The sequence below is a fragment of the Euleptes europaea genome, chromosome 19, assembly GCF_029931775.1.
Source record: "Euleptes europaea isolate rEulEur1 chromosome 19, rEulEur1.hap1, whole genome shotgun sequence".
NCBI classification, from domain to species: Eukaryota; Metazoa; Chordata; class Lepidosauria; order Squamata; family Sphaerodactylidae; genus Euleptes; species Euleptes europaea.
In genome coordinates, this window is record NC_079330.1 from 29,474,430 (window position 1) to 29,501,869 (window position 27,440).

The following is a 27,440-nucleotide window of genomic DNA, read 5'->3' on the forward strand; positions in this document are numbered from 1 at the left end:
ACAAAGTTGAAACATAAAACAGGAAAGATTCATAATCAGTAAAAGAACCTTATAATAATCCTTGGCATTTATATTTAGCTTTCAACATTCCAAGCACTGATAATGCATTATGACAACAGCCCCATAAGGTAGGCCACCTGCAAACAATGCAGGTGCTCCCATCACAGAACTGCCCTCATGAGCAGCCTTCTACCATTTGGTCCATCCAGTCCAATTCTGTCTACTGGCAATGGCTCTCCAGGGTCTCAGTTTTTCTCAACTACTTGAGATCCCTGAACTGGAAATGACAGGGGAGCCCGCGATACAGACAATTATTTATGCTGGCTAGACTGAATGCCATCCCATCAGGGGAGTTAATAGGTCATTTAAATAGGGTACCGAACTGTGAGAGGGTATGTCAGTGTGGTTCTGGCCAAATAGACACTCTTCAGCATTCCTTGTTTAGCTGTGACTTACTCAACGAGGCTAGAGACAGATGGATAAAGCCTTTTATTCAGGAATCTGTCTCTAAACTGGATAATCTTTTAGCGGGGGTGGATTTTAATACTACATTGGTAGTTGCCAAATTTCTTTCCCAGTCAATTAAAATTAAAAAATACTAATTTCCTTATGAGTTATTTAGCTAGTTCCTTTTTTCCCCTTTTTAGTTTTTATTTTGGTCTCAGCGTGACCTTGTTCAGGGCCGAATTGGCCATATGAACAGTATCATTAAAGTAAAGGAAATGACAGGGAATTGAACCTGGTACCATTGTGGTAAAGGGCCCTGTTATAAAGCTGTGTGTACTGAGTCAGATCATCATCATTATTATTATTTTGCCGTCAAGTCACATCTGACTTATGGCAACCCCTGGTGGGGTTTTCAAGGCAAGAGACACTCAGAGGCGGTTTGCCATTGTCTGCCTCTGCCCCACAACCCTGGTACTCCTTGGAGGTCTCCCATCCAAATACTTGCCAGGGTCAACCCTGCTTAGCTTCTGAGATCTAATGAGATCAGGCTAGCCTGGGCCATCTAGGTCATATCATAAGTCCTTCAAATTCTACATTGCCTGCTCTCCAGAGTCTCGGGTAATGCAAGATATTTCTAACGTCTGCTACCTGGTAGACCTTCCGCATGCAAAGTGGGTGCTCTGCCATTGATTGACAGCCTTTCTTCAGTATTGTTATCCCTTGATGGTGCATCTGGTTTCCTTGGCAGTTCTCTCTTTTGACCAGAGCTGGGGGTGGGCCACAAGGGTTGACACACACACACACACACACACACACACACACACACACACACACACACACACACACTGGGTTCTGTACTGAAGACTGTCTTTGGGCTTGACCCAAAGCAATGGGTTTGGCGCACTGTCTGCTGGCAGGACTCAGCTGGTTTGTGGAAGTCCTCTGTGGTTTCTGCGAAGCCAGTCCCATTGCTCAGCCTGTGTGATGATGTGATTCTACAAGGCGCTCAAGTGTGGCGTTGGACGCACAGCTCTGCTAAGTGAGAATCGTGAGTGTTTGTGTGTGTGTTTTGTCATCAAGTCACAGCTGACCTATGGCGACCCCTGATGGAGTTTTCGAGGCAAGAGAAGTTCAGAGGTGGTTTGCCATTGCCTGCCTCCGCGTCACGACCCTGGTATTCCTTGGAAGGTCTCCCATCCAAATACTTGCCAGGGTCGAGGCTGAGAGTGTGTGACTGGCCCAAGGTCACCCAGCAAGTTTCCATGGAAGAGTGGGGATTTGAACCTGGAATTCCCAGATCCTAGTCCAAAACCTTAACCACTACAATACACTGGCTCTTAGCTTTTGCTTTTAACAACCCACGTTCCTAACCTTTATAGCTGTAACAATTTTTTAACTTCAATTTTTTTTAAACTTCATTTATACCCAACTGTTCTCACCACTGACCCATAGTGGCTTACACCATTCTCTCTGTTCTGTCCTCCCAACAACAACACTATGAGGTAGGTTAGGCTGAGAGTGTGCTACTGGCCAAAGGCACCCAGCAGGCTTCCATGGCAAATTGGGATTTTCAGTCTGGGGCTCCCAGATCCTAGTCCTTAACTCTAACCACTACACCATGCTGGCTCTCAGTACGTAAGAAAGTCAAGCTGAAATCTCAGGAGGGCTGACTGAGTAAGATTCCCAGGTCTTTGGGGGGCAGAACGGGGGAGATTTTTTGTACCCTATGTAGCTTCTTACTCTTTGTGATTTGCAGAATGGTTTAAAATGGCAAAATTACAGGAGAAAGTGTGCAAATCTGCCGAACTGGCCTATTGTATACAGGTTGCAGAATCTGAGTTGCCAAAGCACAGAATTCCAGTTTCCGGAATCCCAGTTCGATCTTGGAGTTGATTCTTGTGCTTTTGTTTCAGGTCAGTCTGAGATCGAGAGGGCTTGTGAGCTGTTGTTCCAGAAAGCCGAGGCCATCGACTACTCTCTTGACGTGAAAGATGGCTCAGTCGAAGGTCTCCTCCTGCTGCCGTTGTACGGGTCAATGGCAACAGGTGGGTTTGCATGTCTCAATAACGGCGTTGTGCCTTTGATTCCTTTATTTGCTTCATGCCCTGCCTTTCTCCCCAAAGCCGCCTACATCGTTCTCCTTGCCTCCTTGTTATCCTCACAACAACCCTGTGAGGTAGGCTAGACTGAGAGTGTGTGTGGCTGGCCCAAGGTCACTCAGCGTAAGCTGAGTATAAGTATTCTAAATATATACATCGTTCAGAAATCACTATGGGGTGTAGCATCCTGGAATGTCAGCTTTGTTTGGGGGAAGGTTTCTAGTCTTCATGATTGTTAAAGAATGAAAGCATAAGAGCAGTGTCTAGGGGGCGGCCTCGGAAACTGGAGGGAGGGGTCTGAGCAGACAGAAGTTGATAGTGGCTCTCCTGATCGTGCTAAATTTCTGATGCCCATTGTGCCACCTCCCTCCCTGTCTACCCCCAAGATAATAAAAGAATGCAGCGTGCTAACAGCTGCAGATGACCAAGAGGTTGAAGCTCAGAATTGCATGTTAGAAACTGTCTCAGGTCTTCTCTACCTAACTTTTATGGAGGTGCCCAAGCCTTTTTTGGTATCGATTCCTTTTAAAATCCCAGATTGATTTTCTTACTTTGTAAGCAGCTCTTGGTCCATTTAAAAGATGCATTTAGGACAGGCTTCCAGCTTGGTATGGAAGCTCTTGCAGAAGAAACTTCCTGAAGGATTGTGATGCCAGCTCTTTGTGTGTGTGTGTGTGTGTGTGTGTGTCAGGGCCTGACCTTTTTTTTTTTGGAGAACAAACCGTAGGAAAGTGCTGATTTATTTTTGATGATTCGATACGATAAAGTTTATTGTTTGCGGCCTAAGGCCATTACAATATGTCGTATAAAACCCAGTCATAAATAATATTAAAGCAGTCTGACCCCAAAAAAGCTAATAATTAAATCAGCACCCACTTGCTGGGGGTAACGTGTAGACATTACCAACCACCCCATAAACATAGTCTGCCTAGTAAACGTAGGGATGTGACGTCACCCCATGGGTCAAACCTTTACCTTTAAATGCATTGTGCCCTGATTAAATACAGCTTTAGCCCGAATTTTCTTAGCTGCTAAGGCAAAGAGTGACACTCTATAGGAGACAAACAAACCATAGATCTGGTTCAAGAAATGGGAGGGAAGGAGGGCGTTGCAGTAAAACATTTGAAGAGATTTAATTGCATCTGTGTCGTGCGACAGCTTTTTCTTGTACTTGCAGCTCGCAGCCCCCGTGGACCAGTAAAGGGCTCTTGGCAATGCTGGCCCAAACCAATCAGTCCATATTTCCTATTTGTAATCTTGGGGAAATATTGCAATGCTAAAAACAAGAACAGCTTTCACTCAGGTGTGATTTAATGTTCTGCCCTCTGAGTTGCTAGAAAACTCTGTATGTGAAAATGAAATTGACAGGGCACATTCTTTTACGCTGTCCTTTCAATAAGGAATTGTGTGACGAGCTGCTCCTGCCCATTTTACGGAAATTCCGAGGCAGAACTGCAAAATCCTACCTTATTATTTTTTTAGCAGATGACTGTGGAGAAGGTTGCTCAATTTTGCACAGTAGCGAAATCTATTCGTGCTTCATTGGGGAAGTAGATATATTTTATTGTATTAAGCTGTACAGTTTTTACTTGGGATTTTTAGTATTTGTAAACCATGTGATCAGAAATGATGGGTTATTGGAATTATTGTTGTTTGGTTATATTTTAATTATGCTGGCTGTTGACGGTGATAATAAATACATACATAAATACAACTTCTTCGGTGGCACTTTTAGCCTAGGCCTATCAAGCTTTGGCCCTGAGACTCAGGTTCGGGGGTTGGCCCTCATGGTGGCTGGCGGAGGGCTCTGAAACATCAGCCAGCCGTGTTCTTGATTGCTGCTTCTAGGCATGCCTGCTCGCGATCACTACTGTATGCAGAGATTGTAGATAGATGGCAGTATTGGGGCACTAACTAGTGGCATTTCTGTGATTAACTTTTTTGTGTGTGATAATAAATAGTCTGTCTCTTAAAGCAAAGGCACATGACTGTGGCTGCGCATGTCTACAACTACCACGCACCACAATTCCTAATGGTGTGTGATACACCATGTCTGTCGGTATTGAATAATATCAGGCCTGCCCTGTGAGTCTGAAGCATCCCTTGTTAACCCCTCGCCTCTCCCTCTGTCATAGGTTAGATGATCAGCTCCACGGTGGCAGAGTCTGTCCATTTTTTGTGCATTATTACAGAAAATGTTCAACTTAGTGCCTCTGCTCCATAGAAGCAGCATTATTAATTATTTTTGTTATTTATTTACTTTAAAACCTAGCAACTTGGCTTTATCCTCTACCTCCTCCCCTCCTGGATTTTCTCTTCTTTTTTTAGATGAGCAGAGGAGAATATTTCTCCCTCCTCCACCAGGTATCAGAAAGTGTGTGGTGTCCACAAACATTGCAGCGACGTCTCTGACCATTGATGGAATCAGGTGAGCTGTTCTGCCTGTTTTGATCAGGAGAAGCAGTGAGGGCTGACGGCGCTGGCTTCTGGGCTGTGAGCTGACATTAGGATTTTGAACACATGAAGCTGCCTTCTACTGAATCAGACCCTTGGTCCATCAAAGTCAGTATTGCCTACTTAGACTGGCAGTGGCTCTCCAGGGTCTCAGGCAGGCGTCTTTCACATCACCTACTTCCCTGGTTCCTTTAACTGGAAATGCTGGGGATTGAACCTGGGATGTTCTGCATGTCGAGCAGATGCTCTATCACTGAGCCATGGCCCCTCCCCACTTTAAATATTTTCTTTATTTAGTCTTAGAATATATTGCTTTCATTCTGCTTCATACAAAAACTGGCTTACCCAAATGGTAAAACACAATAGTGGTATCAAATAATATAAAGTACACCAGCCACTCATAATAGAATATGCTAAATAGAGCACACTCAAAACATCCACCCTCTAAGAACAGAAAAATGAACTTGGTTAGTACCGCAAAAGACCACAGCGGTCAAAGCCCTGCCTCAGGAAGTTTGGTCAAAGTACAATTTCTACCTTCTATCACCTTCGGGGGAATTCCTGGGCCTTATTGACTCCTCTTCAGGCCGACTGGGTTTGGGAGCCTGGCATTGGTCTTGGGAATTTAGGAACTCTCTGATATTTACCACCTGAGTCACGCTTGTGTTTCCCTCCTGAAGGTATGTGGTTGACAGTGGGTTTGTGAAGCAAGTCAACCATAACCCGAGAGTGGGCTTGGACATGCTGGAGGTGGTCCCCATTTCCAAGTAAGTTTCCTCTTCCTTTCTCTTCCTTCCCTTTTTCCTTCCCTTCCTTCTTAGCATAGTTAGCATGTGTGTATGAGAGAGAGCCCTGACCTGGATGGCCCAGGCTAGCCCGATCTCGTCAGATCTCAGAAGCTAAGCAGGGTCAGCCCTGGTTAGTATTTGGATGGGAGACCACCAAGGAATACCAGGGTTGCTGCGCAGAGGAAGGCGCTGGCAAACCACCTCTGTTAGTCTCTTGCCATGAAAACCCCAAAAGGGGTCGGCACTTTACACACACACACACACACACACACACACACACACACACACACACACACACGAGAGAGAGAGAGAGAAATTAGAGTGCCATCTTGTAAGCAAATTGGGCTTTATAGTTTCAATTGTATGTTTTTAACTTATATTGTATATTTTTATAATGTGTAGTTGTTGGAAGCCACCCTGAGCCTGCCTTGACTGGGAGAGGTCGGGATATAAATCAAATAGTAAAAAAAATTAAGAAACAGGTTGCCGTTCTCTGGCTGGGGAAGGAACCGTATGAACTATGAACCTGCCACAGGCTGCCATGTTGGGTGGAAAGAGAAGATGAGGTGACAGGTGGACATTGAGGCAGACATCCATGTGACATCCACCAAGCTCATGCGAAAATATGTTATTTGAAGTGAGAAGACAGAGAGTAATCCAGATGATGTATGTGGGTAAAAAAAAAACACTTAGCAAAACTGCACAAATGGATGGGACATAGGAATCGCTTTGCTGGATTGGATCAGGGTCCCACCCAGCAGCCCACATTCCTGTTTCCAGCAGTTGGCCCTGGGAGCTCACGCTCATCATGAGCCAAGGGGGATGTGGGGCAGGAACCTGGAGCCTTGAGGATTCATCCCATGGACTACTATGCAGCTCTAGGAAGGAGGAGACTGCAGAGGATACTAGCCAAAGAAACCTCCTTGTTTCAGTTGAGCAAAGCAGGCCATGTGTTGGTCCCTGACTCCTAAAAAGATTCAGGTCAGGCTCTCTCACTGCTGTGAGCCACCGCTTGCTGCTTTATTCTTGAGGAAGGCGCTCCGGCTCAACTGGCAGTAGCCAACAGAGGCATCGTACACCCATGCAGGAGAAGGAGGGGGGAAGGGACCAGATGGGGTCAACTGAACTCCATCACTTCAGATTGGCAGGTGGAAGGTCGTGTGTTGGACCTGCTCAGAGACCTCTCTGCAGATAGAAACCCGGCACTGCAAGCAGAGAGAGCTGGTAGACCCTTTCACCTTTCTGTGCTAGTTTTCTACTTGTGTGAAGTTCGTCATGCAAAAAAGAAATATTTGAAATCCAAAACACAGCACAATGATCAACTATAATTAGATACATTGTTATAAAAACGAAATAAACTGCATGGATATCTACCAACAATATGCATGTACTGAAAAAACAACCACGTGAGTCACATCGTAATTAACTTGAAAATACAATATACAATCAGACGTAGTTGCTTCTACTTACTTATCAGACTCTGGGGGGCTTGATACACTGGAGTGTGACTCTTTAAGAGTTATTTATTTTGTGTGTGTGTTTGACTGTATATTGTATTTTCATGTTAATTACGATGTGACTCATTGTTTTTTCAATACATGCATATGGTTGGTAGATACTGATGCAGTTTATTTCATTTTTATAACAACGTATCTAATTATAGCTGGCCATTGTGGTGTGTTTTGGATTTCAGACTTGTTCTACAGCATAGGTTATATATATTTTTTGTGTAAAAAAAATTTAAAGCCAGAATCCACTGCCGCAATCTGAAGTAGGGCAGCAATTCTACTGCCTTGTTCTCCTGCATGTGTGAACTGGGCCAGAGAAATACTCACATAATAAATCACACTTGCAAGTAGATAATTCTAGAGCATACTACCTGTCTATGATTACCTTCTTCAAATTACGTTCAGCCTATACATCGATCCGTTTTCAAACAACATAGACGGCTATGCTGGAAGGACGCTATTCCCAAAGTCCAGTTGCCCAGTGCGGAGGCTCAGAACTGGAAGACCTATGCCATTACACTTTTGTTTGCCCACTATATCATTCCCCAAGGCAAAAATTCTTAGGGACAATTTTGGCCAAGTTAGATCATTGTACGTTGAAAGAAAAATTTCTAGTGCCAAGCCAGAGCAATGCCTTTCCAACCGAGTTGCCGACCATCCATGGAATATTTTGTCAACAAGAAATTAAATCAATAGAGTTTCCGTCTAGACATTAGGAAGAATTCTCTAGCAGTTAGAGTGGTTCCTCAGTGGAACAGGCTTCCGCGGGAGGTGGTAAGCTCTCCTTCCCTGGAGGTTTTTAAGCAGAGCCTAGATGGCCATCTGTCAGCAATGCTGATTCTATGACCATAGGCAGATCATGAGAGGGCATGGAGTAGGGGTCACTGGGGGTGGGGGGGAGGTAGCTGTGAACTTCCTGTATTGTACTGGGGGTTGGACTAGATGACCCTGGTGATCCCTTCTAACTCTGTGATTCTATGGAATAATGTTTTTCGCAGTTTTCAGTATATAAAATACCTGGTTCAGATTAATGGCCTCTCCCTACAGCTTTTTGGCATGCAGGTTATAAATGTAAACAAATGAGGGATTTTTCTCCCCTCCTACTGGTCTTTCAGGAGTGAAGCATTACAACGAGCAGGACGAGCTGGAAGAACAGCGTCTGGGAAATGCTATCGAGTGTACAGCAAGGAATTCTGGGAGGAGTGTATGCCTGACCACATGGTCCCAGAGATTAAACGAACCAGCTTGACATCTGTGGTCCTCACCTTGAAGTGCCTCGCAATCCACAATGTCATAAGGTAGCATGTCTTCTGGGTGGACCAAAGAGGGAACGGGGGATCTTAAGCGGCACCAGCAGGTCAGAAGGCTAGCCCGATCTCAGAAGCTAAGCAGTAAATATTTTGGCCTATTTTAAAGAAGAAGGGGGATATATTAAATGTTAAATAATTTGGCCATGGTGCTCTAGTGTGGTCCTGCTTTTAAGACCTATTGGTCATTCAAGCAGGATCATTAAAGTAAAGAAGCTAAACAGGGTGGGCCCTAGTTTGTACTTGGATGGGAGATACCCTAAAGAAGTCCAGGGATGCTATGCAAAGGCAAGCAATGGCAAACCACCTCTGTTTGACTCTTGCCTTGAAAACCCTACGGGGTTGCCATAAGGCAGCTGTGACTTGAAGGCACTTTGCACCACCATTAAGGGGAAGGGCTGTGGCTCAGTGGACGAGCCCCTGCTTTGTGTGCAGAAGGTCTTAGGTTCAATCCCCAGCATTTCCCATTAAAAGTTCCAGGTAAGAAGAAGTAGAAGAGTTGTTTTTTATATGCCAACTTTCTCTCCCACTTAAGGAAGAATCAAACCGGCTTACAATCACCTTCCCTTCCCCTCCCCACAACAGACACCCTGTGAGGTAGGTGGGACTGAGAGAGTGTGACTAGCCCAAGGTCGCCCAGCTGGCTTCGTGTGGAGGAGTGGGGAAACAAATCCAGTTCACCAGATTAGCCTCTGCCACTCATGTGGAGGAGAGGGGAATCAAACCCGGTTCTCCAGATCAGAGCCCACCGCTCCAAACCACGGCTCTTAACCACTACACCACACTGGCAGATGGTGAAAGACCTCTGCCTGAGACCCTGGAGAACTCCTGCCAGTCTGAATTGACAATACTGATTTTGATGGACCGATGGTCTGAATCAGTATAAGGCAGCTTTGTGTATGTAAGCAGGGGAATCCACTGATGTCTGAGAGGGAAACAGTGATGTCAGCTCTTGTTTATGGGCATGACGTTCCTGCAGTTGGTGCATGATTTCACGTTGGACTCCAGCTGATCACCAACATTGGTCTGGAATCTTTCTGTTCTCAATGGGTTGTCAGTACCCAGAAGAAAATCTGTAATGGGAATCAGGCTAGCACAATCGTGTGTTGCTGAGTAACAGGCGAGAAGACACTCCTTGGATGTGGAAGAAATCCTTCTCAGTGAGCATTAAGGGATTTAGGGGACAACTAGTCTCGCTGCGGAAGCAGTTCTGCTCACACACTTGAAATCTGTGACATTCAGGCGGCTGGGTTCTGTGAAGGACTGCTGCCTCAGGTCATATTTCTAAGCATGCTTATTTGGAAGAGTCCTATTGCTGCCAATGGATTTTTTTCCTCCTAAAGATCATGATCAGTTTGGACGTCTGGAATGTCAACCTTTTAGCTGTGTGCAAGCTCAGCACATCAGAAACTGGAAACGTATGCAAGATGACCGTAATGTTGCTAAAATGATTCAGGTGCATTTTTAGTATCTATTGTGGGCATTTATCTGCAGCTCTGTTGAGTGACAGCAAAACCACATGTTTGGGATTCTCTGAACCGTGCTGCAGACTGATTAGTAGAACCCATGGGGGATTTGCTGAGATGCTTCAGTCCACAGAAGGCTATTGATATTCCACTAGTTTCCTCTAGTGTACTTTGCTTGGTTTAGTTAATTCACTCAATGTAATGTTTTGCTTTTTTTTGAGACTCCTTATATGCAACACCTGCAAAGTTACCTCTTTGTGGTGTTCTGAGGTGACCTGGGTTATGCTGCCTTCTTACCTTCCTTAGCATTTTCTGCTTATTTCCACTGCCATCAAAGGCTCTTGCCTTAGAATTCTTAGCTGGACCCAAAAAACAGGATGGCTGAGTTCTATTTGGAAGAACGACAGAATGGTCAGTGTGGGGAGGTGGCTGTCAGGTTAAAAGGAGATTCTTTACTCTAAATAAAACACTTGTTTTCTCTTAAACTTTTTTTTTGCCATCAAGTCACAGCTGACTTATGGTGACCCTGTAGTGTTTTCAAGGCAAAGAGATGTTAAGAGGTGGTTTGCCATTGCTTGCCTCCGCGTCACGCCTCTGGTATTCCTTGCAGGTCTCCCATCCAAATATTTGCCAGGGTCGAGGCTGAGAGCGTGTGACTGGCCCAAGGTCACCCAGCAAGTTTCCATAGTGGAGTGGGGATTCAAACCTAGGTTTCCCAAATCCTAGTCCAACATCTTAACCACTACACCACGTTGGCTCTCATGATCTCTTAAACATAGAGTTTTTTTAGAAGTATAACAGCGGAGCAGTTTCAGTAAAGTCCATAAGCATAATGGTTTCAAATAGGTACAGTTCTTTTTTCTCTAAAATTCCATAAGTAGACTAAGCCACAAAGGCTTATTTTCTTACTTGCCTCTTAGGTTAATAATTGCTACAGAGAACACAGATTTATCTCACGCTCCAGACGCTTCACCCACTCTACACTCTTCCCACTCAACAACTGAACTCTCTCTCCACACACCAGTCAACTCAGCCCCCTAGAGTACAGCTACCATCCAATCATAACCTACTTCAATCACCCATCCAGCTCCACTCTTTCTTACTTTAGAGGCCTACATTTTAACCCACAGCATAGAAACAAAACACACATACTTGCATTGCAAAACACCGTGCTCGAGAACTCACCCGAGAGCCAGTGCATGCCTCTTTCCCAAAGCATCCCAACTTTCAATTTAGGGCAGTTTAAAGGTCTGGTCTTCACAGCTTTAGAAATTATTTCTGAGGTGAGCCAGCTGAATTTTCCAACATGGTCTTTCGTACCATTCCCCTTACCCCCAGGATGCTACCAACAAACTCAGATTATCTATAGTTTAACACTGGGCAGTATTCCTGCAGCGGGTCTTTTGCAAACCTCAGAGATGGGATGCTTTTTCCCCTCTGTAGATTTCCATATTTGGACCGCCCAGAAGAGAGGCGCATCCTGGAAGCCTTGAAGCAGCTTTATCAATGCAGCGCCATTGACAGGTAAATTTAAGAGCGTGTGGGCCTAAAAACACTTTGTCTTTTGCACGTGTCCTCCCTGGGTCTGCCTGGAGGACTTTGAGTTAGATGTCAGCTGCAAGTTCCCCACTGGGAATTCGGATCCCAAATGTGCAGGGGCCGATTCGGGTTTGGACTGTGGCTGGCTTAAGCATTCCTCCCTGTGCTGTTTTGCTGACCTGCAAAGGCCTTGCGGGGAGGTGCTGTTTGCTCCATTGGGCACTGCAGATGCACAGATGGGGTACACAAAGGTTTTCCCAGTGGGACAAATAGTGTCCCTGGGGCTATTTCAGGTTTGGAAAATGGCGCAGGGGGAAAGGCTGAAGGCCCTTCCTTCTGCATACCACAGTCCCAATCTGAATCGGGCCTCACCCGTTAGGGAATGGAGTTCATATCAGGAGCTCACAACTGACATCTGACAGAGCAGAGAATGTAGATGCATCTCATGGAAAAAAACTAACATGAGCAGCAGTGGCAGTTTCTGGAATAAAGGGCCTTTCCCAGCCAGCAGGCATGCAGTACTGGCTAATGGCCTGTATGCAGCGATCCACTGTCGGACTCATTGCGATGCCCTCACTGCAAAGTTGATCTGTAAGTGGGTGGAGCTCTTGCCTGCTGTGATGTCATCATGCTGATCCCCCATGGGGCGGAGCCCGCAGCTATGAAGAAGAGTTGGTTTTTATATGCCAACTTCCTCTACCACTTAAGGGAGACTCAAACTGGCTTACAACCACCTTCCCTTCCCCTTCCCACAACAGACACCCTGTGAGGTAGGTGGGGCTCAGAGAGCTCTAAGAGAGCTGTGACTGGTCCAAGGTCACCCAGCTGGCTTCACGTGGAGGAGTGGGGAAACAAATCCAGTTCACCAGATTAGCCTCCACCACTCAAGTGGATGAGTGGGGAATCAAACCTGGTTATCCAGATCAGAGTCCACCACTCCAAACCACCGCTCTTAACTACTGCACTATGCTGGCTATGGAGCTCCCCTGCTAGGGCTAAAGGTTCGGCTGCCAGAGAGCACCCGGATTAGCAGCCAGTGGGAAGACCAGTCAATCTAATATACTTTTCCCCTCTCAGGAGAGGTTACATGACCAAACTTGGCGAGTTCATGGTGCAGTTTCCCCTCCCTCCAACCTTGACGTGCGCCGTCATAAAGTCCATTTCTCTGGGCTGTGAAGATCTGCTGCTCCCGATCGCAGCCATGTTGTCGGTAGAAAACTTCTTCATCCGACCAGGTAATGGTGATGGGCGGGGGCTACGCTTAGCAGCTGATCGATGCTGCTTTCCCCTCCGCTTGGGCTCCTGCTTTCTTTGGTCTCCAAGATTGCCGCAGGTGTCGCCCCACAAACTGTCCAATCACGAAGGAAGAAACTTGTGTTCATGAAAACAGTCATCCTTTTTTCTCCACCGGAAACTGTGCTGAGCACCAGCATCAAATTCTGTGACTTATGCAGAATCTCCAAATAATAATTGTTTGTTTAAATGTGAAGACTCACAGGTCTTTTTTTACATGCATCCATGAAATATGGGCATCATTCCCATTTAAGAGACTGGAAAACTGAGCCTGAAACATGCGGGAAAGAAAATTGCATGCTGCGACTCTGGGCGGGGGAGGGAGCTGCACCATTACATGCAGGGGCTTGGGCCCAGTGGCAGCTTTAAGGGAAGAGGGAGTATTTTTTCTTGTAATTTCACAAGCCTTTTGTGCCTGCTCACCTGGAGGTAATTCTCACTAGCGACAGGTGACCAGGCAAGGGGTTTGGAATGAAATGGAGCCCAATTCATTCCATCATTAGTAAGGACCAAACTAGATAAGATACTGGGAGTTCCATGATTGGTGTTCGCAGTGTTTTTTTTTACAAATGCAGTTATATACTTGAACACATGAAGTTGCCTTAAACTGAATCAGACCCTTCATCAAAGTCAATATTGTCTACTCAGACCAGCAGCGGTTCTCCAGGGTCTCAGGCAGAGGTCTTTCACATCACCTACTTGCCTAGTCCCTTTAACCGGAGATGCCAGGGATTGAACCTGGGACCTTTTGCATGCCAAGCAGATGCTCTACCACTGAGACACAGCCCCTCCCCAATTATATACATGGTGGGGGGCTAATTCTAATTGGCATAAGGGGAGTGGGGTGTTAAGCCTTCCCCATGCCACTTTCCTGACCTGAAGAAGCCTCAGGGATCAACATGGTCCCCTGGTGCACCGGAACATTGAGCTTTAAAAAAACAACAGTGAGAGTTTGGATCATGGAACACACACACACACACAGCTGTCTTATACTGAATCAGACCATCAGTCCACCAAGTTCGGTATTGTCTACTCAGACTGGTGGTGGCTCTCCAGGGTCTCAGGCTGAGGTCTTTCCCATAACTTACCGCCTGGTCCTTGAGGCTGGAGATGCTGGGGTTTGAAGGACATTCCGCATGCCAAGCAGATGCTCTGCCACTGAGCCACAGCCCTTTCCTAACTCCCTATGTCTTATCTGGTTTGGTCCTAAGGGCAAAATTAGTCTCCCCCTGCCCTGGTATGTTTTGCTCTGCAGGAAAAATGGCAACTCTGACAGGATTAATTTAAACCAAGAGGGGGGAAATATAACCCACACAACCCTGGTGGAATGGATTGCTGCAATGAAGCCCTTATCTGTTTTTGACCTGTCAGTGGCTACTCTGAACACTTTTTGAAGTGATGGAAGATCTGGATCGCGGTCTTTTTTCATCCTGTGTACTTTGGCCCTCAGTCAGAAGAGGGGTGTGGCGGACGAGTCATGGGGAGGGGCTTGTGGGCTGGTGGTCAAGCACAGGCTTGGCATGCAGAAGGCCCCAGGTTGAATTCTTGAGTGCCAGCCCGCAAGCGCAGAGAAAGACCTTTCTTTGCCCGAGACCCTGACGCTGCTGGCGGCTTGGAGGAGATAGTGCTGAGTAAGATTGTCTCATAGGCTGACTCCGTGTAGGGCGCCCTCAGATGCTTCAGCTTAAACAGCGGAGCAATTGTAGTCAAAAGGACCTTTGTCCTTTTCTCCCAGCGTGCTTTGGTGGTGGCCAGTTATCTCTGTCACACATTAACTGGACTTTTTGGCTTGTCTACAAAAAGCAGACCGTTCTTGCTTTGAGAGAGAGCAAGGGAAATTCTTAATCATTTATTGGTGTTCAGCTATTTGAAACTGAGCCGGTATCTTCCTCTTGGAACTTCTTTACTCTAAAGACAAGTGTCTGTTGGGGGGGGGGCTGCATTGTGCAAGTGAATGGTGGCAGAAAGGCACTCTGCACATGTTCAGAGACTGGCCTTGTGGCTGTTACTTCCTATGAAAACTGGTTGCTTACCTCTGTTCGGACCCAAAGCCCTTCTAATATGCTGAGTCTTTGTGGCCAGATCCGATGCATGCTTGTTCAGAAGGATTCAGTGCACAGGACTGCATATTTTCCTGTTAAAAATTGACTTTCCTTTTGTAAGAAAGTACATGAAGACATGCACAATTCAGCTCACTTAAAATGTCGTTGGGTTGTTGCTGTTCAGTGTGATTCTTTTTCCCTTCCTTTAATGGTACAGCTCCTAGTCAATAGGCTGTGAGCTAATTACACTGAACCGCTAGGCAGAATTTTATAAAAAACATTTTATTTTATATGATTTATTTAATTGTATTTTGGTCACATTATGAGAAGTCAGGAGTCACTAGAGAAGACAGTCATGCTAGGAAAAGAGGAGGGCAGCAGGAAAAGAGGAAGACCCAACAAGAGATGGATTGACTCAGTAAAGGAAGTCACAGACCTCAATTTGCAAGACCTGAGCAAGGCTGTCAAAGATAGGACATTTTGGAGGACATTGATTCATAGGGTCGCCATGAATCGGAAGTGACTTGACGGCACTTAACACGCACACACACACACACATTTAATTGCATATCTGTTCTTTAAATTCTCCTTGTGTCTCTTAAATTCTAATAAACCCGGCATAAATTTTAGTTTATTAGCTACGGGCATGTTGGGCTTTTTAAAATAGCGCTCACTCAAAACGTCAGTGTGATTCTGTTGTGGAAGGGGGAGAAGAACTCATAAAATGTCCCGTTGATATAAGGGTGTCCCCTGAATTTGGGTTTCAAGGGAAGCCTGTGAGTGAGTAGAAGGAAGTTGTGGTGAGAGGGAGTTTTGAGCTGAATTATTGGGAGTGCAGTCCTAAGCAGACTTGTGCCCTTCTAAACCCATTGACTTCAAAGGACTTGGAAGGGTGAAACTCTGCTTAGGATTGGGCTGCAAGTGTGTGGGACCAGGAAGTGAACGTAAAAGACAAAGGTTCAGCACTTTTATTTATTATTTATTTACTTCATTTATCCCTAAGGAAGAACCAGTGTGGCTACTGTTGTTCTCCGCTCCTCCATTTTTTCCTCGCAACAACCTTACAATGAAGGCTAAGCCGAGAAGAAGAAGAAGAGTTGGTTTTTATATGCCGACTTTCTCTACCACTTAAGGCAGAATCAAAGCGGATTACAATCACCTTCCCTTCCCCACAACAGACACCCTGGGAGGTAGGTGGGGCTGAGAGAGCTCTTAACAGAGCTGTGACTAGCCCAAGGTCACCCAGCTGGCTTCATGTGGAGGAGTGGGGAATCAAACCTGGTTCACCAGATCAGAGTCCGCCACTCCAAGCCACTGCTCTTAACCACTACACCACGCTGGCACAGAGTGTGCAGCTGATCCAAGATCACCCAGCAAGCTTCCGTGGCAGAATGGGGATTCGAACCTGGGTCTCCCAGAGCCTAGGCCGATACTCTAACCACTAGGCCACACTAACCTTCTCTTTGATTTCAGGAGCATAGGATTGTGTTGTTTGTTGTAAGTGGCTGTCAGCAGGGTGAAAGCTTTTCTGTAGCCCTTCATTGGGAATCAATCCCAAAATCTATTGGGTGTGCCTTATGTTCAACCCTTTAGGTGTTCCACCTAGTGCTTCAAAGTGCAAAGCAGCTGACATAGAATAAAGTCATAAAGTAATGGCATCATAATAAAACAACCCACTCCCCCAAAAGACAATGTCAAAGAGTTATTCGCCCGTCCCCAAATCAGTTACAGACTCCTAACTCTAGTCTAGAATCATTCATTGTTCCCATAAAAACACATCAGAACACTGCTGGGCTCCCAAAGGCCTTCTTTAATGTCCCAAACCTCGCTGGAGAAGGTGACCGATGCATCTTCTCTAGGCAAACAGTTCCAAAGACTGGGGCCAACACAGAGGAGGCCACTGATGTCAAGTAGACCTCCAGAAAGGAGGGGACCTCTGGCAGAAGATGTTGAGCCAGTCTAAACTGGCAAGAGGGTTGTGTTGTACGGAGAGGTGGTCTTTCAACGATGCTCTCATTGGGAGCCAGCATGGTGTAGTGGTTAAGAGCAGTGGTTAGGAGTGGCGGACTCTAATCTGGAGAACTGGGTTTGATTTCCCACTCATCCACTTGAGTGGTGGAGGCTAATCTGGTGAACTAGATTTGTTTCCCCACTCCTCCACGTGAAGCCAGCTGGGTGACCTTGGACCAGTCACAGTTCTCTTAGAGCTCTCTGAGCCCCACCTACCTCACAGGGTGTCTGTTGTGGGGAGGGGAAGGGAAGGTGGTTGTAAGCCAGTTTGATTCTTCCTTAAGTGGTAGAGAAAGTCGCCACAGAAAAACCAACTCTTCTTCTTCTCTCCCAGTTGGTGAAGGGCTTTGAAGGTTAAAACCCGCCCCGTGAATTGTGCCTCTAAACAAACCAGTGGCCGTTGCCAGCTTTTTCAGAAATGGTGGTGTGTGTGTGTGTGACACCCTGCTCCAAACAAATGGCAGGCTGCTGCATTGTGTAGAGGCGGAAGATTCTGAGTTACTTTCCGGACAGCCCTGCATTAAGTTCCCTGGTGTAGTTTTTCTTTAGCTGGAGAACAGTGCAGGACGCTGGAGGCAGGCATGAGGAGGCCAGGCCCTATCCTGTTGTAAGCCCTCTTGCTCCAGCCCGAGCACGCCATGGATCCCTGCCGCCTGTTGTCGCCTGCGGCACCCATGCCGTACGTTGGCCACCAAGTCCTAAGGAACACTAGGATCTTCTCTATCTTTGTGTCTCCCTGCAAGAGTCACTGTTCACTGGTTCCTAGGGGACAGAAACAAGTTCCGAGAAGGTGATGCCAAAAAGAAACGGATTCTGGTTCTTTGTTTTCATCAGGGGATCCCCAGAGGCGAGAGGAAGCAGAGTGCCGCCACCAGGAGCTGTCTTTGCAAGCAGGAGGGCGTGACGACTTTGCAACGCTCCTCAACATCTTTGAACGGTGCAAATCAAGGTACTCGGCTAGCAGCTGAATGGGCAGAGTGTACAATTTGCCAGGAAAGAGTTTAATGTTTTAAGGCACCAGGGGGTTTTGAACTGGGGGCTCTAGCCCAGAGATCTTGGCTCCTTGGTTTTGTCTTCCGGATGAGGGTTGGGTGCTGCGGTTTGGTGACGCCACTGCAGAGACCAGTTCCAAAGGGGTCAGGAGTGAACAGGGTTTCTCCTTGACTATGAACTGGCTGGCTGTGGCTTAGCTCCAGTACTGCAATTGCGTATAAGTAGCTACTGCAGAGAAGTATTCTCGTGCCCGACTTCTACAGCCGCGTTCTTCAATATACGCAACTGCAGTTCGTGACAACAATGATTTAATAACTATTTTGGCCAGCGGATTTAAATCCGTTTATGGCTCCAGATTATGGGACGTGGACTGTCACTTTAAAAATTAAATATATGACTATGGAAGTCGGATGTTAAAAACCTGTCAGGATGATTTTTTGAATGCTTGTATAGTCTATAGATAGGATTTTTGTATGTTATATATAACGTTCAATATTGTTTGTGGTTTATTATGAATTAAATGATGAATTGTATATTGTACCCACTGTTAAATATACTCTGTATAAGTAGGATGTAGTCATTAGGTTAAGGCCAGTGCTGTTTATTTTTGACAATTTACATACTTTTACAGCACGATTGCGGTTTGCATATTTTGCTAACTTACAGGTATGACGTTCACAAACTTAGATCACTTTGTAGGGGGGGAGTCATCTGTTAATGATAATTAGACACCAGAGTTTAAGTGGAACCTCCATGTTCAGAGACAGTATACCTGTGAATACCACTTGCGGTGTGAAAACGGGGCAAGACCAGGGAGGGAAATTGTCACTGTGTCTTCCTTGGCAGCTTCCCAGAGGCAACCCGAGACAGAGTCTTGTTCTGATAACCATTCAGGGCCTTGACCGAAATCATGCCTGTGTGATAAAACGCAGCACATTCGGTTGCAAACCACAGCTCCCTATTAGGCAATGGAGAAACTTTTTACCTGTGCATTAAAAAAGGCCAGTCGCTTTTTCACGTGTGAGTGCCAACACTGGGAGGAGAGCCAGGGCAAATAAAAGCGCTTTAAATGGCACTTGTGAATTGGGGCTTTAGTTCTAGCCAGCACCTGTATAAAGAGGGGATTTCTTACTCCCAATTTTTTGTTCCGGAACTGCTCTGCAAGCCTTTGTAATGTTACTGATAGAGAAATCGCTGGCTTGAACAATTTTTTAAAAAAAGTTTGACGTAATTACTCTTGCCGTGTTCTTGATTTTCCTGTTCCGCTGGCTTTCCTGTAGCAGTGGCTAAAAGATTTGCGGTTCCCGATGTCACACCCTTTGATCTGTCTTTTAAATCTCTGCCTTCCTTCTGAATACACCTCCTCCCATTGAATAGACATCTCTGGCTCTACAAATCTTCCTGTCCAGCATGTAGCTTAGGGATCAACAACCGGCAGACTCTGAGCCAAGAACAGCCTGGTGAGAGAGCCGACATTAAGAGTGGTGGTTTGGAAAGGTGGACCCTGATCTGGAGAACCAGGTTCGATTCCCCACTCCTCCACATGAGCAGTGGAGGCTAATCTGGTGAACCGGGTTGGTTTCCCCACTCCTCCACACAAAGCCAGCTGGGTGACCTTGGGCTAGTCACAGTTCTCTCCGAACTCTCTCAGCCCCACCTACCTTACAGGGTGTCTGTTGTGGGGAGAGGAAAGGAAGGAGATTGTAAGCCGGTTTGATTCTTCCTTAAGTGGGAGAGAAAGTTGGCATACAAAAACCAACTCTTCTCCTCCTTCTTCTCTTTCTCCACCAGCCCTGCTTCTCTCACAGGGGCACTGCCAGCTTAAATTTTCCCTTCTCCTTCCTGCCCCACCTTTCTCAGAAATAGACAATCAGGGGGAGGAAACAAGGGGATCAAGGAAGCAGTGACCCAGGCTGTCTACTGGGTGTGTGTGCAAGGGAGAAGCTAATTTTCTTTAAAACTGCAAGGTAGGAGGGTAGAGTCAGATGTGCCAACTCCTGAGATGAACCCACGTAGCCTCTTTTCACCCCACTGCCTTCTCCCTTTATTTTGCTGCATTGGTGCTTTCCTCCTTTAAAGGGTATCTCCGTAATCTTTTTCATATCCCCTTGTTCCTATCCAGCAAATCCCCTTCGAGTTGGTGTCGGAAAAACTGGATCCACTGGAGAGCTCTGAAACTAGCATTCAGCGTGGAACAGCAGCTTCGGGAAATTGCTGGGAAACTTAAGCAGGCAAGTAAACATTTGTCCTGTCCGAGGACCAGGTTGTTTGAACTTTAGCCCATACCAAAGGTGTTATAGTCAAGGCTATTTAAAAAAATCAGGTCTCCAGAGCCCCTGCTTCCATCTTTGTCTGAACAGTGTACTTCTCAAGTATGGTGGGCTATGAGAGCCAGTGTTGTGTAGTGGTTACAAGCAGCAGATTCTAATCTGGCAAACGGGTTTGATTTCCCACTCCTCCACATTAAGCCTGCTGGGTGACCTTGGACTAGTCACAGTTCTCTCTGTCTCAGCCCCACCTACCTCACAGGGTGTCTGTTGTGGGGAAGGGATGGTGATTGTAAGCCGCTTTGAGACTCCTTAAAAGTAGAGAAAAATGGGGTATAAAAACCAATCCCCCCCCTTCAGTAGCCTTGCTTGGAGTGCTTCTCTCATGTTAGAGTGGGGAGAGATCTGGGATCAAATCTCCAGGTGGGCACAAAGCTCACTGGTCGGCCTCAGGCCAGTCGCAATCTGTGAGCCCAGCCTGCCTCACAGGGTTATTGTGGTTCTCTCCTCCATTTTAACCTTACGTTTCCTGCCTCAATCTCCTTTTAGGAGGGGCGGGTGAGAGCTTTTGGGGCACAAGGTAGCCGGCAGTTATTACAGTGGGGTCAAGTGCAGTAATGACCACTAGACTAGACTTGGATTAGACACGTTCATGGAACCTGTCAATGGCTATGGATCATGGTAGAAAGACGTAACTTCCATGTTTCAAGGCAGTCTACCTCTAAGGCCCATCTGTTTGGGATTAACAATGGGCAAAGGCCATGGGCTTCATGCCCTGCTTGGGAACTCAATGTGACAAGAAAGCAAATTACATATAATATACAGATAATGAGCTCAACAGTGCAAAAACCCAACCCCCAACGGAGGTGAACGCGAACCCGAGAGTTCATCAAGTAAGTCCATGCTTATGTTGTAAAGGGATAGACAGTCTTCTGTCAAGGGACAAAAAAAGCCAAGAAGGTCAGGTACATCTAGTCTCCAGAAGACTCCCAGCAAGAGGTAGATCAAGAGGACGGGCTCTTCGGATGAAAGCTGTGCATATGTAATTTTCTTTCTTGTCACATTGATTGCCATCCATTGTGAATATAGCTCATAAGACTATAGCCTAGTGTTGTTTTGTTTTGTTTTGATAACTCGATAGCTTGCACAACACTGATTTGTTTGATTTTATTTACGACTGCTTGGGAACTCTACGGGCCTCACATTGGCTGCTCTTGGATACAGAAGCTTGATCTAAATGGGCTCTTAGTAAGAGCCAGCACTGCAGTCTCTTCTTCCTCTTCCTCAAGATGCCCTTTCATTAAAACAAAAATACAGTAACCTGCACGTTCTCTTCATAGCTGCCAGACTTTCCAAGAGAACATTTCGACGGCTCCCGAAACGAGCTCCTGAGACGATGCCTCTGTGCTGGCTATTTTGCCAACGTCGCCCGAAGGTAAGATGCATCGTTGGCAGGACAACGGTGGCCAAATGGGAGTGGTCAGTCAACAGGTAGTGGACAGGCTTTTAGGCTTTGCCGTGAACAGGTTTAGAAGGCACCTGCGATGTCACTGTCTCCTTTTGTGTCTCCTTCTAGGTCCATAGGAAAGTCGTTCTGCACCATGGATGGCCACGGCAGCGTGGTCTACGTTCACCCTTCGTCAGCTGTAAGATCCCGCCTTCTGTTAATAGCTGAAGTTGAACAGCTGGCCCTTTTAGGAGAAGAGAAAATAGAAGCCATTGAGGGCATTTGTTGCACTCTTGGCCTCTTATCCAATACGAGTCTTAACTTGGGGGGAGGGCACAGCTCAGTGGTATAGCCCCTGCTTTGCATCCATAAGGTTCCAGGTTTAGTCCCTGCCCAGGTTCAATCTCTGCCACCTCTCTACAACATAGGGCAGTAGGCTTCAAACTGTTCTGCAGGGACTCGAGCAGAGGTTCCCATGGGGCACCACTGTGCACGCCCAGCTCCTTTTCTGGCATCTGTGAAGTGTTTTTTAGAAACTGGAAGGGCCAGGTGGGGGTTTTGCACAGTAAGGATTATGACTGGCCATTGGCGATCTGACTGGCCATTGTGCTGATTAAAAAAATAAATTTCTTTGGCAGCAGTTACCCCAATAGCACAAGGGTCTTCACTTCGTTACTGAAGATAAGTTGTGTGCAAGCAAGAAAATGAGCAATAAATTCATTTCAAAAAGCATCCCGTTAGGTGGAACTTCTGCCTGAAATGTAGAAAAGTTGCTATCAGAGTTACGCATAAACTTACACTCTGACATGCTGTGGTTGGCTCCGCCTCCTGCGGCAGCCATTTTGCAGCTGCGCCCACCACCCTGTGTCAGAATTCCAAAGGTGCCCACTGGCTCAAAAAGGTTGGGGACCCCTGAACAGGAGGGTTTCTTGAAAGCTTACCACAGGTTCTTCACTGAGGGGGATCAATCGTGGTGGGCAAGTTTCCCTGAATGGCCCTACTGCTGCACATCTTCTTGGTGCAGTGTAAAAAAGGGAGGATCCATTCTGGGTCACACTCAGTTCAAGAGGGGCAACATTGAGCCTCACCAGTCTGGGCCAGTGCTCCACAGGAGCAGAATGCGAGTCCTGGAACATGTCCCAGAATCCTGTTCAGCACACAGAGATATTCCATGGCAGACATGCAAAGACAAGGATGATGGGGGCCTGGAGACCAAGCCCTATGGGGAAAGGGAGTTGGGAATGTTTAGTTTGGAGAAGAGGTTGAGGGGGGACAGGATTGCTCTCTTTAAGTATTTGAAGGGCTGTCACTTAGAGGAGGGCAGGGAGCTGTTCCTGTTGGCAGCAGAGGATAGGACTCACAACAATGGGTTTAAATTGCAAGTGGAAAGGTACCACCTAAATATTAGGAAAAATTTTTTTACAGTGAGAGTTGTTCGACAGTGGAATCAGCTACCTAGGGAGGTGGTGAGCTCCCCCTCACTGGCAGTCTTTAAGCAGAGGCTGGACAAACACTTGTCAAGGATGCTCTAGGCTGATCCTGCATTGAGCAGGGGGTTGGAATAGATGGCCTGTATGGCCCCTTCCAACTCTATGATTCTTTGATGGTCAAGGAGGTGTGGATTCTTTGGAAGTGTGGGGAACATGAGAGTAGAGCAGAATACACGGCCCTGCATACAGCTGTGCTGTTCTCAGCATGGCACACCTTTCTGCATCTCGCTTTACAGATCTTCTGTTGAGACAGTAACCTGATGGCTTTCAACATGTGTTGTTGTTCCTTTTAAGCTCCGTGATCAGGAAGCCCAGCTGGAGTGGATCATCTTCCATGACGTCCTTGTGACCTCCAAGGTTTACATGAGGACGGTGTGTCCCGTCCACTACGAGTGGGTCCAGGACCTGCTGCCGAGACTTCACCAAATTGACGCTTACGAGCTGAGCAGCGTGGCACGGGAGGAAGTGACTGAGGATGAACTGGCCCGTTGGAGGAGGAAAGAGGACCTTGCGAGCCAAAAGGGTGAGCAAAGCATGCTGGGAACTTGCATCGTCCCTGTGCCTAGGAGTAAACTGGCTAATCCCTGTTTGGATGACCAAAAACCAAAAAAGCAACACCAGGCTCCCCGCTGAGAAGATAGAGGAGTCTTTACATACTCCTGCTGAGGAACTCTCCAGTGGTAAAAGAAAATATTCCTTTCCCTTTCCTTTCCCTAGATTTAACAGCCACTGGCTATCCATCAACCACTTCACACTTTAAAAAGGGTAGATGAAAATTAATTTTTCCTTGACACTATAAAGAAAAAAGTTGCCACATCTCTCATGCAATTGACCGATCTGTTTGACAGCAGATAATGCAATATCCACCCTGACCTGGATGGCCCAGGCTAGCCTGATCTCGTCAGATTTCAGAAGCTAAGCAGGGTCAGCCCTGGTTAGTATTTGGATGGGAGACCACCAAGGAATACCAGGGTTGCTGTGCAGAGGAAGGCACTGGCAAGCCACCTCTGTTAGTCTCTTGCCATGAAAACCCCAAAAGGGGTCGCCATAAGTCGGCTGCGACTTGAAGGCACTTTACACACACACACAACGCAGTGTCCGCTTCTCAGAAAGCTTCTTTAGCTGTTTTATCCAGGGAGTGATATATTTATTTTGTGCAATATTATTTTGTGGTCATGCTAAAACAATGTGGGCTAGGGAGGAATATTTTGACAAGTTGTTTAACAAGCATTGCAGATTTTCGAGGCACTACTAAAAAAAATATGATTTTTGAAGTTAACAAAAAGAAAAAAGGAGGGGGGGAAACTTTTTTTAAAAAGGCCTGATGATGATTGAACGTGCCCCAGAAGGGCTGAAAACTTGAAAGTAGATGAGTCAGTTATAGGAGAAAAGAGGGGGAAGAAGAACTTAATTTTATTTAGATGTTTACTTGCCCAGGCTAGCCTGATCTCATCAGATCTCAGAAGCCAAGCCAGGTCGCCCCTGTTTAGTGCTTGGATGGGAGACCACCAAGGAAGTCCAGGGCTACCGCACAGTGACAGGCAGTGGGAGACCATCTTCTCATCTCTTGCCTTGAAAACCCTACAGGGTCGCCGTAAGTCAGCTGTGACTTGACAGTACTTTCCACAATCACCCGATATTTATATTGCACTGTTATCTTCAGTGGGGAACCCAAAGCAGCTTACAATGTTGTTGTCCCCTCCTGTATTTTGTCCTCAAAACCACCCTGCGAGGTAGGCCTGGCTGAGAGAGGGACTGGGCCAAGGTCACCCAGTGAATTTCCATAGCAGATAGGATTCGAATCTTGGTCCCCCAGATCCTATGCCACACTCTAACTCCTACCCTATGTGGGCTGTTTCCACACTTAGCCTCCTTATGCCTCCAAGAGCTTAGAGAATCTCGGAAAAGGAAATTTTCCACACACACACACACACACACACACACACACACACAACATATCAAGAATTCTCCAGTGGTGTGGGAAACTGCCTCAAGAAAAGAACAAATTTAAAAATAAAAGGTTCCTGTGAACACTGAGTACCCACTCACAGAAGGGCCTGCCCAGTGCACTGATGAGTCATTCTCTGTTCTGTTGTGTGTTTGGAGGGTTGTTTGTTTTGTTACCGAATGTGACAGAGAAGGTGTGTGTATTCTAGACCCATGTCTGTGTGAATGAGAGCCAGCGTGGTATAGTGGTTAAGAGCAGTGGTTTGGAGCAGTGAAGTCTGATCTGGAGAACTGGGTTTGATTCCCCACTCCACCACATGAGCAGCAGAGGCTAATTTGGTGAACTGGATTTGTTTCCCTACTCCTCCACATGAAGCCAGCTGGGTGATTTTGGGCGAGTCACACTCTCTCAGCCCCACCTACCTCACAGGGTGTCTGTTGTGGGGAGGAGAAGGGAAGGTGATTGTAAGCCGGTTTGAGTCTCCCTTAAGTGGCAGAGAAAGTTGGCATATAAAAAACAACTCTTCTACTTAGCTGCTTGGTGTAGGCAAGGTGGAGCACGAGGTCACAACTGCATGACAACAGTTTGACTTTCTAATGCCATTGCTTCCTTTGGTGGTGTTGACTTTGTAATGGTACCCCAACAGGTCCTAAGCTATCCTGGGACACCCCACAAGGTGTACAGGACTGGAGCTAGTGTGCAAAGGATGGAATAGGGCTGTGTAGCCAGAGACTAGAAGGGTCTCCTGGCATCCATCTTGTTTGTGCCAATGCTGTAGCAAGCTGACTGGGCTGAACCAGCAATGTGTGCCATACTCTCCCCCAAAATAAATTGTTACAGCTTCTCCATGAAGACAAAAGAAGACCAAGATAAGCCGTTTCCAATAACTCTTGTTTGCTTTTTTGCCTCTAGAAAGAGCAACAAATGAATCTGGGAAGAAGATGGAGAGAAGAAACGACGACCAGTCAATACTGGATGCTCGGACACGATACCTGGAGAGGAAGCGGCAGAGAACGCAGGGATCAGATGCCCCTTGGAAGGAGACTAGCTAGCAATCTCCAGGTCCCAGGAGGACCAGGTCAAAAACCTCAATGACAGTGCTGTCATCTGATTTCCCCACAGACGTGGGTGAATGTGTGCTGCCCTCCTCCTCTTCGGCACAGAACCAAGACAGGAAGGGGCTTGGAGAACTGACCCACTGTCGGGCGACTTGGCTGTCCATGCGCAGGATTGTCCCAGCGACTGAGACATCTTTGCAAGGATTCCTGTGGTTGGATGTTGTGGAGCAGACGGCAGATGGCTGTGTGTCCGGGAACAAGAAGCAGCTGCAGGTTCAGAGAGGGGAAGCTGGAACACAGGGCTGCTTTGCTTCACACATGCAGGGGAAATGAAGCGCCAGAATGGCTCGCGGGCGGGAGGTCACGTTTCGGAATGCTGCTCTTTGTCAACTCCCTGACAGTAGAAAAGCAGCTCTGCAAGCAAAAGGGGCAAGGGAGAGTAGAAGCTTTTGCCCTGGTGGGCTTTCTGTTTGCATGGAGTTTCTTACTCAAAGGGATGTTTGAATCCTGGATTCCCCCACCTGCCGTCTGAAGTGGTGTGACCCACTCTGCCATTCCTCCTGCATGTGTGAACCAGGCCAGAGCCATCTCCTGACCTCAGGATGGGGAGAGTGGAGCTGTGACGCTGTATATAGGGGATGTCTGTGAACCTTCAGGTCCTCGAAAGTTATCCACTAGATCTGGGGGCTGAGGCCGGCCAGAGTGAAGTAACTTGCTGTTCCTGCTTTTTCCTCATGGGAATAAGGTGCTCAGTGAACTTTAAATATACCTGAAAACATCATGCAGTCGTTGCCACAGACCAAATGAGTTCCAACTATCATAACTATGCCCCTTCACTGGTGAATGAACTCTGAGGGCTGTAGTTCAGGAAGAGGGTCCTGAAATACCTATTTAAGAATGTTCGTACTCCTCAGGAAAGCCCCCGTCTGGTATAAGTGGTAGGCTTCTCCTGTGATTGGTTGAGTAAATGAACCCTGAACTATTCTATAATTTTGAATCATTTGCTTTTAAAACAAATGTATTTAAATGTTGGTGGTTGTTTCTGCGTTATGCATCTGTGGATGTTTCCCTGGATGAAGTGAGGCGCCTCCTTTGAAATGGCAGGCTGCTACATTACCTTCTTTGTGATCTCTCTTCATGGTGCCAGAGTGTGTCACATGCCAATAGTACTTTTCTGCAACCAGTCCTGGAACTGTAAATTCTCCCTTTCTTAAAAATGGACTTTTTTAATTTGCCACAAAAGGTCTGACAGCTCAAACTGAGCTCTTTGTCTGCATTACCCAT

General features: G+C 46.6%; 1 protein-coding gene across 1 annotated transcript in view; it reads left to right on the plus strand.

Annotated features, from left to right (window-relative positions):
- Window positions 1-26,162, plus strand: part of DHX40 (DEAH-box helicase 40) — a 92,184-nt gene extending 66,022 nt beyond the window's left edge. The window contains exons 8-19 of the mRNA XM_056865030.1: window positions 2,361-2,492; window positions 4,875-4,974; window positions 5,681-5,767; window positions 8,412-8,594; window positions 11,513-11,593; window positions 12,686-12,843; window positions 17,788-17,902; window positions 20,069-20,177; window positions 21,554-21,648; window positions 21,790-21,859; window positions 23,445-23,673; window positions 26,011-26,162. Coding sequence (XP_056721008.1) covers window positions 2,361-2,492; window positions 4,875-4,974; window positions 5,681-5,767; window positions 8,412-8,594; window positions 11,513-11,593; window positions 12,686-12,843; window positions 17,788-17,902; window positions 20,069-20,177; window positions 21,554-21,648; window positions 21,790-21,859; window positions 23,445-23,673; window positions 26,011-26,150 — 1,499 coding nt within the window. The 3' untranslated portion in view covers window positions 26,151-26,162. The remainder of the gene's footprint in view (window positions 1-2,360; window positions 2,493-4,874; window positions 4,975-5,680; window positions 5,768-8,411; window positions 8,595-11,512; window positions 11,594-12,685; window positions 12,844-17,787; window positions 17,903-20,068; window positions 20,178-21,553; window positions 21,649-21,789; window positions 21,860-23,444; window positions 23,674-26,010) is intronic.
- Window positions 26,163-27,440: the final 1,278 nt, after the last annotated feature.